A 12,411-nucleotide genomic window follows, 5' to 3' on the forward strand; every position below is an offset into this window, starting at 1 on the left:
GTGTTTGTCTCAGAAGATGCTGGAGATGTTTCTGTTTCCATCTGATGTTTGTTTTTGTCTCCTGTAGGTTGGAACCCTCATTACATGTGTTTGGGATGAAGCGCCCGAGGGACGTTCACCTCCTTCTCTTCATCGTCCTGCTTTCTTTAGGAGTCGTGACATCACAGGTCAACCCAGGTCAGTGTCAAGGTCAACCTTAGTTTCGACGTGTCGTGAGTGTCTCGGGTCTGGTGCTGCTGCAGGGATTCTTACGCTGATCGTTTGGTGGGAATCGGGAGGTGAAATAGTTTTGGTTCAGGAGTTAAACGGCAGTTATGTTTTTACACGGCGGAAACTAAGTATCAAAGTTCTCTGGGAAGACACAGAGTGAAGGTGAAAGCCAAAGAGAGGTTTTAGGTTTTCTGATGAATTGCAGATATTAGTCGGTGAAAAACCTGAATCTGGCTTCTGGTCTTGACTCCGGTCTCTGAACCGAGTCCTCCTTGTTGTTAAGAGGATTTTTGGTGGAATAACCGCAGAGATCTGGTTCATGATAGTTGCACCAGAAAAGTACTTGAAGAGGTTCAAAGAGTTTACAGCTCGGAGAAACAAAATCACCTTCAGAAGGTCTCTGAGTTCATTTTCTGTGAAGAATATAGTTCAGAAAAGGTTCATGTTAGTGTCAAATTAGCTGCATTTGGTAAGAAAAAAACAAAATCAAGTGCGATGTGCAGAAACAAAATAAATAAATAATAATAATTATTGAAGAAATTTGATATCGACATGATCCGACATTCATTTTCAGTATGATCTATTAAAGCAGCACCACGTAACATTTGGACATTTTTGGTTACATTTTGACGAACAATGACTGTGAGTCTCATATGCTACACGAGCCGACAGGTCACCACGAGACCAACCATCATCGTCAGCAGTGGGTCTGAGCCGGTCGACTCCTCTTATCTTTTAACTATGGCTCAAGTACCACAAAGTACTCGCAGACTTTTGAAGTTTCCGGGAAGGGAATCAACCCCACAGTGAGCAGATGCTTGTTTACTGTGTCGTTCTACACTGTTGCATTTACACTCTGATCTTTTCAACTGCATTGACATGAGGTTAAATAAGAAGACATTATTAAAATAGTGTAAACCTTCTGGAAGATGTTTTTTTTTTTTAATCACTAAACGTTGAGTGAGTGAATAAAGTAACAAATTAATACCAAAGTATGGAAGTACGACCACCAGAATACTGAATGTTTGAATTGAACATTTCAAATGCTGAATTATTTAATTTTAATCTCATGTTATTTTCAATTATTAAATAATTATTATATTAAAAGGTTGAATTTTTTTTAATGAAATAGTTGATTTCAATAATTTTAAGGTTGAATTTATTGTTGTTTGTTTTTAAAAATCTAGTATTTTCAAAATAAATGTTTTTTCACACGTAGAGTTTGATATTCTTATTCTAATAATTTAAAAATATTTTCTCTAAATTCAATATTTCTAAATTCAATATTTCTAAATTCGTAGCCTGTTAAATTCATTATAAAAATGTTTAATAGATCCACCAACTTACCAGACTAATACAATCGAGCACTGAGACCCCTTTAAATTCACGCCGAGCTGTAAAACAAGTATTATTATAAAAAGCTCAAATCTTACAGTTGCTTTGGAATCCACCGTGATGATTTGACGCGCCACTGTTTCTGCGTCGTCACATGATCGTCTGCACGTCACATGATTGGCTGAAAGTTTGATCAAGTAGCTCGGTGCTCTGTTGGTTTTGTCTGATGGCACTATAACATATACCAACATTTGAAATGTTAACTTGAACCATTCAATACTGTAATGGGACTGATATACTTACATACATATCACTTTAGTATCTAAGGCTGTGTACTACGACTAGATAGTAAATTAAAAAAACATTATTGATTTGGATTTTTTCCTTGAAAACATCTTATTCATTTGTTCATTTTGGTTCCAACATAACTTTATGCAACTTTTTGAGAGTTTTTTGTCTCTGAATATATGTTTTTTCGTAGACCCTCGATGTGTGTGGTTGTGTGTGGTTGTGTGTGTGGGCGGCTGAAACTCCAGACTGCATGACAATGAAGATGACGAGGCAGAAATACTGGTCAAGTTATCACGAGGGAACGTGCAGCAGAGGTTTTGATTGTTGAGTGTTTATCTCAAAATGTTTCACTGCTCAACAAAACATGAAAAGACAACTGCCAGCTGCAATGGAAGAAATCAGTGACCTTCTCAGTTTCTATACATATCTACAACTTCTCAAGTTCAAATACCAAATTTAAATGTTGTTGCTGTGAATTGATGGAAGACAATTATTTTGAATAAAAAGATTTTCATGTTGTATTTTTGAGGCTTTTGTGCTTTTAATACTAAATATTTTAGCCTAAATTCTCGAGATGAAAAGTGTCTGAACACTGATGAAGTTATCGATGGTTCTGTTGGTTGTTGTGTTTCTTTGTTTGTGAGCGTGTAAGCGTGTGGATCCAGTTTTCCCACTGGAGTCTGTGGCGAACGCATACCAGACACTCTGACAGCAGGAAAGACCGTTGCAAAGATGTGTGTGTGTCACTGTGTCTTGTCTTCATGAATCATATACAAGTGCTAAATACATCCGATCATTCTTCCTGATTTACAAACCAAAAACCTGACCTCGGTTAGATCTGGGGCGTGATGTCACCGATGAATCGCTGGATCAAATATAAAGAAGGTTCAGGTCCGAGCTAACTCAGGCAGCATCTGATTGTGAAGAGAGTTTTCCACATTCACGTCTGGATCCAGTGAAGCCGAGATGTTCGGAGAAGCCAACTTTCCTCTGCTCAAAATTCCCAAGTAATGCATTTCTACCCTCTCTGTCTTTCCCGTCGCGGCCCTCTGTGGGCGAACTTTAATCCCTTTTGAAGGAAGTGTGCACATGTGCTGGCGGAATTTTACCGAGTTTCTTTTTTATTTTATTTATATCATCTGAGAGCACAATGAATGAAAATTATCTTTCTATCATACATCAGTGGCATCAGAATATTCAATTGTTGAGTTATTATTATTTATTGTAATTCATTCATTTTAATTTTAATCATTTTATATTAAAATGTTGATTTTTTTTATTTATTTATGGAATTTCAAAAATTGAATATTTTCTAAAAACATTTTACACATAGAGATTGTAATTCTAACTTCAGTACCTCAAAAATACTTTTTCTAAATTCAATATTTAGAAATCTGTAGCCTTTTAAATTCGATATACAAAATACCTTACAATAGTGCGAAGGTCTATCATCTGGTATTGTTTCAAAAGTCTTTTTTTGGGGGCGTGAAGCACGAAAGGGGGCTCCACATCGTCTCAAATATCTGGCCAGTTCCAGATAATGTTCGTCTCAAGTTGTACTTTTTTACTTGTCGACATGTTTTGTGAATCAATGACGTCGCAGAAGAAATGAGGCAAAGAGCTCCATTATTCTTGCTAATACCTGTGACAAAGAGGTTGCTGGTTAGATTCCCAGATCCTGACGTGTTTGTTTCAAAGTCTGTGTTTGCGGAGGATGGTTCGGCTGAGATGCTAAATCGACACCTTTTATTTTGAGCCCCAAGACAAGAGTTTGAAACATTATTAAACAATATCAACACTCACCCAGGGGGATTTTGGCTTTGCTGTTTCACTCTCTTGTGGGCGACACATCATGACTTGGCAACTTGAGCTCCCTGGACATGAGTTTGAAACATGTGGTAAACGATGAAAAGTTCTGTAGCCACTCGTACGACAAGTCACAGAATGCACGGCAACAATTTGCAGCCATATCCAAAGTTCTGCCTGGGGGCCATTTGAGGCCCTTCAGCAGACCTCGTGTGGCCCTAGTTCTCTGTTAATAACAGTGTTATTACAATCAGAGAATGTCAACTACATATCATTTTTATGAATTTGTTAAAGCTGTTTCCTGTCTGTCGTGAAGAAGTTCTCACTTTTGTGTTAGGATTATAAATATGCTTTTTATCTTTAAATTCAAAACGATATCCATCCATCGCACATGTTTGGACACACCTGGTCCAGAGGTCAGAGGTGTGTGAGATGTAAGAAGACGATACAGTCGGTGATAATGAAGACTAATTATAGATGTGATGGAAGTGTGTGTGGATGCAGCAGTCGACAGTAAACACTGTAGAACAAGTCTTCCATTCAGGCCTGAGAGGCCAGAGAAGCTCAGGAGGTAAAGGACCAGGTTCACTCTCTCCACATACAAGGCTCTTGTTTTTCCATCTTTTTTTTCTGCTGTAGTATTTTTAGATTTTGAAACATGATGGCCAAGGATGTGTGTGTTTAGCGGGGGTGTCGGTCTGTGTGTGTGTGGATGAGTGCAAATGAACACACTCGGCCGGCCACACTGCTCACCCCGAGGGTCAGCTCTGAGTGGGTCGGGTAGATAAATAAACAAAGCCAAAAACCAACATGTGGACGATCGGTTGAACATCCGGTGTGGAACACAGAAACCCGTCTCTCTTCAAACATGAAGGTGGATAATGACTCAGGTTTCTATCTATTACCTTGAGGAGAGTTTCCCCTCTCTCAGTGAAGACCACCTAACTACAATAAACAACATTATTAATGAAACCACCACATTTTATTGAGTCGAAAGTAAGTTTTGAGGAACTATATAACTTTAACGTTCAAGAGAAATGACTGAAAAAACTTTGATTTATGACATGATTCTATTAAATAATTCCAATATTTAAGACTTGTAGCTCAAATAAAAGTAATGTTAAGATCATTAGGTTTTCATTTAATGTTCTAAGCTAAAGAAAAAAGCAGCAGAATGTTTTTATCTTTATAACAAATCGTTGCAATCTAGGTTGAAGGCTCTTCTTATTTGCTCCTAGTGTGTGTTGTGCAAGTCAGTTCTGGAACTTTACTGCCACCAACTGTCCCATTGAGCTCATTTCTACGTATGATATTTCAAATGCTTAAAAAAGAAATTGAACAATATTAACTGTAACAATATTTATTTAAATTGAAATAAAAAACAGCTCTTAATGTTCTATCAAACCCTTTAACTGTCCTCTTCAGAATGTTGACCGGTAATTTCCTTATTTGTGTTTTGGCATCGATTAGTTTTGGTTTTGCTAAGTATGTCTTGCATAACAGTATTTTGGGATAATTATTTCCCTTCAAAAACTCCTCCTAAAATATGTTCAAATGTGAGTTAGTTGCTTGATGTGATAATCCTGTTTTGCCAGGTTTAAAAAAAACATTCTACTTCATGCATGCTCTGCCCTTTACCGGCTGTTGCTATGGGTAACCTCGATGCTATGACTTGTCGTACATATTTTTGTACTACATAAAATTGGCTCAGGATCAACATATCTGTAAAAATTGAAGGATTTTAAATCCTCATTTTCGCCTTAAAATAGGCAAGAAATGCTAGTTAGGGATTGTTTCACAATTTTCACTGTGATTTTTATTCAAAACCATGTATAAAACTATTTTAGTATCAGGTTCTTTTTGCAAACAGTTTAAAGTACTACTACACCATCTAGATATACTACATGAAAAAGAAAAGGCTGTAGAGTATAGATGTTTGTTATTGTAAACATGGGAAGTACCTGAAAATAAAAAAAAGTATCATCTCATCCTGCTTATTCATTATTTCAAATTAAAAAATAAGTTAAAAATGATTCTTTCAAATGATGAACTCTTAACACACAGTCAAAAATTGGATGTTGAATATCAGACACTGAAAATGTAATTTATCTTTGAAAATGGGGAAAAAAAAGTCCTTTAACATGGGACATACATGTAATAATCCTGCATAACCTGTACACATTTGTAACAGTGTTTCTGACAGAAGTTTGACACAATAGTCTCTATGAAGATCAAGTTTGTCATCTGATCTGTCTAAAGCCTTCAAGCTCAACGATGCTCTGGTTATCCTGGATCCAAAATGATTGCTGATAATTGCAGGTTTGCGTCGACGTGGTCGACGTCTCACTGAACAGATCAGGGCTGCTGAGGCAACTGGATAGATTAGTGATGCCTGATATCAGGCAGGCGGTCTTCGGAGGTTACAGAGTGCAGAATGAAAGCGACCGCAGAGAGGCGACTATACAGATGCTGACATCTGGAAGAGTTTTTGTTTGTCCCTCAATCGCTCGCTCTCGGTGACTCTGGCAACGAGAAACCTGGAGGAAAGAGCTCGCGGTCGAGTCTGTGTCTGCCTCTGTGGGTGTGAGTGAGTGGAGGGACAGTCCTATCACTTCCAGACCCTCAGAGATCGCTGCATTTATTAAAGGTTTTTAAGCAAATATTGAGGAAAAGGAAGAGAGATTTGCAGGGGAAAGAGAAGGTGAGAGAGCAGCATTGAATTTTTAAACTGGCTTCTTTTCAAAGGCTTTGCTGAGAGACTCAAGTCTGGACAGATTCCGTTTAAAGACCCTTTTATGACTACAGGAGGTCACTCAGGGGTCGAATATCCTCCAGCATAGTGACCAAAACACCACCTAAACCATGAAAACACACTTTGAATTTGAATGGAGTCAGACCCGACACTGTTCGTTGTGACAGGTTTTGTCACGACTTGATGCTGACATATTGAGGTAAATGATCAGACTTTGAAAATAAATTCTTTACACCACATTTTACAGCATCAAAATCAGACTTTGAATTAGAAAAACCATCACATTTCAAGCGCTTTTATGTTTTCACCGTCTATTTATTTTTTATGCATTCATAAATTCAGTGTTAATTACAACGTGTGAAGAAAATTCGATTTAAAAAATATTAAGCATTGAAATTAAACGTGATAAAGAAAAATACACGAAAAACAAAACAAGATAAAAATATTCAATTAAAATAATTCATACTTAAAGTCTGATGCCACTCATTGACTATACTGATGTATACAAAACAACACTGGCTAGATCAAATGACCCAAAAATGCATCACAGGGCTGGTGAAAGACATCAAAGTTTTTTATATAAAGTGGATAATAAAAAATCCATTTAATTTTTATGTGGTTTCACTGTGAATTTCGGCCCTTTTTTTCTCAAATTGTATAATGGAAAATGTTTTATAATGTTTTTTTCTAATAAATCTGTTCCATCTTAACTATATTATCAAAGCTTTATAAAAGATAACATTTGACATGATGATCTATATTTTAAACCGTTGTCCAAACATTCATGAAAACATTATCAAATGGAGGGTGTTCATTTATCATTCAGGCCTGGAGGGCTAAAGTTTTGAGACCCTTGACTCCACCTCGGCTACAAGAACCTTGATACTCGCTCGCTCAGACCACACAAGCAGAGCACAGAGGAGTGAACAGGAAGTGGATGGGGTATTGATTCTATTGACCACATTGCGTGGGCGTGATGGACCCAAACGACAACAAAGATCCACACACTAACTCACGTGGGTTGTTTGGCCTGGCAGTGCTGCGGGTCGTACCCGACGTATTATTTTAATACACAAACCACAACACGAAGGCGAGGAGTCCGCTTTCAGCGTGTGTTTGTGTGTCAGTGTGCAGTCCACGCCGGGCTGATCCATCACTGCGCCGCACATGACTTGACAGAAACTTGGATTTCGGCAGGTCGGCCTCAGAAATGTCAGTGAGCATCTGGTGGATGTTTAAGTTTAGGTTTGAGTGTTCAATGCCAACGACTCGCCGGGGCTGGTCTGGAGGATGTGGGAGTCTGTCTGTGAAGCTCATTTTAAAATCACGCTAAACTTGCTAGTTTCTACAATATTCTTTGATAAGTCTGTGATATAACAGGTGATTTGCTGTTTAATATTGAGATTTAAACCTATGAGATTCACTGATCACAGTCATAATTAGAGCTTTTTTAAATATTAATAATCCGATTTTTCATCTCTATAAGTTCCTCTTCTCTGTTTTTCAAGTCGTCTTGTGCTTGACAATCAGTCACACCCTTTAGGGGACATTGATTGTTCTATTAAGTCTTATACTTATTTTTTCATGTGTTTATTTACAGGACTTTGTATATGTTTTATTTGTATATTCAAATAATTTAAGTGATAAAAAACGTGGCAATATTCAGCCATATTGGTGGAAAATAACAAGTAATCAAAGCATTTTCAGGTGATATGAAACAAGTTACTAATTATTATTTTTAATTAATTACCCTATTTCTTTCCATATGTATTTATGTTTAGTGTTTTTTACTTCCAACATCCTGTAGTCCTACAGTGTAGCACGCAGGGTCAAAGCAGACTTTTTTCGAATCGTCCAATTTGTAGGTGTCTGTAGACATTATGACCATTTCCCAGCATGCTACTTTGTTCCTGAGGTGAAGACCCAGCATGTAAGCTAGCTTTTCCTACTTAAAAAAGATGATTCACTTGTACAAACGTGTACACAACATCGCAGTGACACTAAAAAAGAAGCCACATATACAGTTTTGTAAATCTTCAAGGATGACTCCAGATGTTGCGCAATATGACTTCACTGATCTCGCTGTTCTTCTGTGTGTCAGGTGTGTGTCGGTATCCTTTGGGCATGTCGAGAGGTCAGATCCAGGATGAGGACATTTCTGCTTCCAGTCAGTGGTCCGACTCCACCGCCGCTCGATACGGCAGGTGAGTTCCACACCGACACACACAGACACACACTCACAGTTATTGAGGCACACTTCTGGTCAGGTGACTAAAGAGGTAGGATTGTGTGTGTGTCTGTGTTACTTGGATCCGTGTGTGTTTCCAGCCTCACAAAAAGCTGCCGATCCTGCTGCCAACTATTCACCCAAATCATGCACTTAAACTTGGATTAACAATGCAGGCCATTCCCTGAAGTGTTGTTTTTACGCGCCTGTAAAGAGTCGACTCCACCACAGCATCACTTACACTTTCCATCCTGCCTCCTCCTGCCCTTCTCTGCCTCTCTGCTAATGAGCAACGCTCTTTGTCGCAGGTTGAACTTCGAGGAGGGCGATGGCGCCTGGTGTCCAGACATCTCGGTGGAGCTGGACCACCTGAAGGAGTTCCTGCAGATCGACCTGCGCTCGCTGCATTTCATCACGCTGGTGGGCACGCAGGGTCGGAACGCCGGCGGCATGGGGAACGAGTTCGCCCAGATGTACAAGATCAAGTACAGCCGCGACGGGAGTCGCTGGATTCCATGGAAGGACAGACAGGGCAAGCAGGTAGTCTTAATAATAACTGTGATCGTCGTACAGTCTACAAGAAATAAATGCATCTTCATCTGAAAATACATCAGCTGTACAAAAAATGTATAATATATATCATCAAAGTTAATAATAATATGAATACTTGAATCAACACAATTCTTGAATCATAGAAGTTGTTTATTCACGTAATAATCTGCTTTGTTTTTATGAAGTCACATTAAATGAGCTCCTTGGGGGAGGTATGAGATATCTGAGTGCTAAGGATTGTTAATATAACATAAATTCATGCAATAATCATAACAATATTTTTGGTCTAAATCTTTATATATATAGACTTATAGAGAGACCCATGTACAGTATGAAGGTAGATTTGTTGTTTTATTATTCAATCAAAGGTATATTTCAATCAAAAGAAAATACACCAAGAGGAACAACAAAAGGTCGAAAACAGTAGAAAAAAACTATCTTTTTATTTTTTATTTTAATGAACAAACAATTGGTTAATAATGGTTAATATCAAAACACGAGTCTGTCTCTCACAAAGTAAAAATTGTCATCTATTATTTAAGTTGTTTTTTTCTTCTTCAGGTGATCGAGGGGAACAGGAACGCCTACGACACTGTGCTGAAGGATCTGGAGCCACCCATCGTCGCCCGTTATGTCCGCTTCATGCCCGTCACAGACCACTCCATGATCGTGTGCATGAGGGTGGAGCTGTACGGCTGCGAGTGGCTCGGTGAGATAAGACGAGATAAGACGAGATAAGACGAGATAAAACGAGATAGAACGTTGTCATGAAGAATTTCCTTTGTCAAACAGCATTTCAACACATGAAAGAAAAAATGGGTGATGAATGTTGAAGGATGAAACAGCTCAGAAGCAACTTAACAACAATGTGTATTACTGATGAATTCAAGTGGTTGGAAGTTTAGTTTCTTCAGGGGCCACATGAAGTACCTTGACCATTGTGATGGGCCAATAGAAAAGAAGGGACACATTAAATAACCTTAATATGTTGACATGACCTAAAATAAGAAAATAATCATGAATTGAAATTACAATTTTAAAAAAAAATAGTGTTATTTTCTTGTACATTATTTAAATGTATATACATTCCTTTAAGGGCTGACATTTAACTCTATGATCTTCAGACGGACTTGTGTCCTACAACGCCCCTATCGGTGAGCAGATGAACTTGCCTGGCTTACCTGTCTACCTCAACGACTCCGTGTACGATGGAGCCATCATCCACAGGTGAGCGAATGTTTGTGTTGTTTTATGTTACATTTCCATCCACCACGTGTTGCCATGGTGACAAGAAAAACAAAAAAAGGAAAGGGTCGTGGCGGTTTGCAGTTTGGCTCCAGCTGATGGGGAACGAGTGACTCTATGAAGTCTCATGATGCCATAACTGTTTGGACAATGCTCAAGAAGAAAGTCAGTCATAGGCTTGTGGAAGGAAAACTAAATGACCGAGATCACGCGTTCAGTGCCTGCAGTGGAGGAGAAGACGTGCTTGACAATGCTGCCCCCAGCTGGTCAACTGACAGTAAAACACGCTCAGTCCCGGATCTGTATTGTCCCGGGGTTAAAAACAATGAAACAAAAATTAAAACAGATTATCATTATTATTTAACCTTTTGGAGTTATGAGATGTTTCTAAGTGACTTATTCAAATAAATAGAGAGTTAAATCAAAACTATTGGGGAATTACCAGTTAAACAAGATAAAATTGTGCCAATTTAAAAACATTTGTCTATGAAGACTCATGTATGTTTCTTAATATATATAGTTCAACATTTTGCTCATGGGGCCTAGAGGAGACTTTCTAAGGTACGTGAATGAAATTCACAAACATATATTAAATCTTATTTGAAGTCCACCAGTAACTAGACGACCTCCAGTACATGTCATTATCGTGATACTACGGATGTTTTCTTAAATAGTAAGAGTGTTCTGAGAGGTATAGTTGTAAGTGTTGGAGGCAACACAGAAGTGTTTGGCGTTAACAGAGAATTATTGTGGTAAATGAGTTTCTGACCTTTTATTCAAATAAAACACTGGTGTTTTCCAGCATGACAGAAGGCCTGGGTCAGCTGACCGATGGAGTGAGCGGACTTGACAACTTCACACAGAGTCACGTCTACAACGCCTGGCCGGGTTACGACTACGTCGGCTGGAGAAACGAGAGCTTCCCCAGCGGATACGTTGAGATCATGTTTGAGTTTGACCGCATTAGAAACTTCACCACCATGATGGTAGGAGCAACCCCCCCCCCCCCCTCGCACCCCATCAAATCATCTGATATCTGAGCTTTAATCTGAACTGTCTGTGGCCAGGTTCACTGCAACAACATGTTCGTGTGGAATGTCAAAGTCTTCCAGCAAGTGGTCTGTTACTTCCACTCTGACTCCGACTGGGAGACGCCGATGCTCTTCTTCAGTCCAGAGGTGGACGAGAAAGATCCCGCCGCTCGCTTTGTCACCGTCAACCTGGCCAATCACATGGCCAGTTCCATCAAGTGCCAGTTCTACTTTGCAGACGCCTGGCTGCTGTTCAGCGAGATCACCTTCCAGTCAGGTACACACTTTACAAGTCAATTGTTGAGTGATTTTGAAAAACCGTCTCTTGAAATGTGCTACTTTGTGTCACCAGACACAGCCATGTACAACACAACTCTGACTCCACCCAAGCCTCCATCCGACATACTGCCAGGTCAGTCAACACAAGAGCACAATCCATTCATTATGTTTGTGCGATCTCTATCTACACAATGTACACATAAACGCCAGAGTATTAACCAACACGAGTCAATATGTGCAGCAGTCCTTCGTCAACAAATAATGAAAAGACGTGATCTTTGTTTCAGTGAGGTGTCAGCAAACTAGCTTTCAATTGCTCGAGCTTCGTTCATGTAGATATGGTGACTATGGAGTCTAAGCTAAGCTAAGCAACAGATCACAGCCAACAATTTTACAATAACAGTAAACATAAATTAAGTGGAGGAATTAGATGAGAGTAAACAGAGATATTTAAGCTAGACTGAGCCTCAAATAATACAAATAAAATATCCAATCTGACTTATAGTTACAGTAAAGGACAGAATGTGTCTAAGACAATAATAATATATCGATATTTCGCGATGTTTTTTTCGTATTGATATTACATAGCACTGTATTGATTTAAAAATATGTATATTTTGGCTTTCTCATCATAGTTATTTTATGGTTTATATTGTAAAATGTTGTGTATAAAACAATATACA

At 38.7% G+C, this 12,411-nt stretch overlaps 1 protein-coding gene across 2 annotated transcripts in view; it reads left to right on the top strand.

Moving 5' to 3' along the window:
* ddr2a (discoidin domain receptor tyrosine kinase 2a) overlaps nt 1-12,411 on the top strand; it is a 29,198-nt gene that overhangs the window by 11,048 nt on the left and 5,739 nt on the right. The window contains exons 2-9 of one of the 2 annotated variants that reach the window (XM_087784574.1): nt 68-177; nt 8,496-8,598; nt 8,930-9,161; nt 9,735-9,882; nt 10,298-10,400; nt 11,221-11,404; nt 11,486-11,726; nt 11,802-11,861. In XM_087784574.1, coding sequence (XP_087640700.1) covers nt 96-177; nt 8,496-8,598; nt 8,930-9,161; nt 9,735-9,882; nt 10,298-10,400; nt 11,221-11,404; nt 11,486-11,726; nt 11,802-11,861 — 1,153 coding nt within the window. In that variant the 5' untranslated portion in view covers nt 68-95. Of the gene's footprint in view, nt 1-67; nt 178-8,495; nt 8,599-8,929; nt 9,162-9,734; nt 9,883-10,297; nt 10,401-11,220; nt 11,405-11,485; nt 11,862-12,411 lie in introns of both variants that reach the window. The other variant, XM_087784573.1, reaches the window with a different exon arrangement.

Source organism: Callionymus lyra, chromosome 2, assembly GCF_982586985.1.
Source record: "Callionymus lyra chromosome 2, fCalLyr1.hap1.1, whole genome shotgun sequence".
Classification (NCBI taxonomy): domain Eukaryota; kingdom Metazoa; phylum Chordata; class Actinopteri; order Syngnathiformes; family Callionymidae; genus Callionymus; species Callionymus lyra.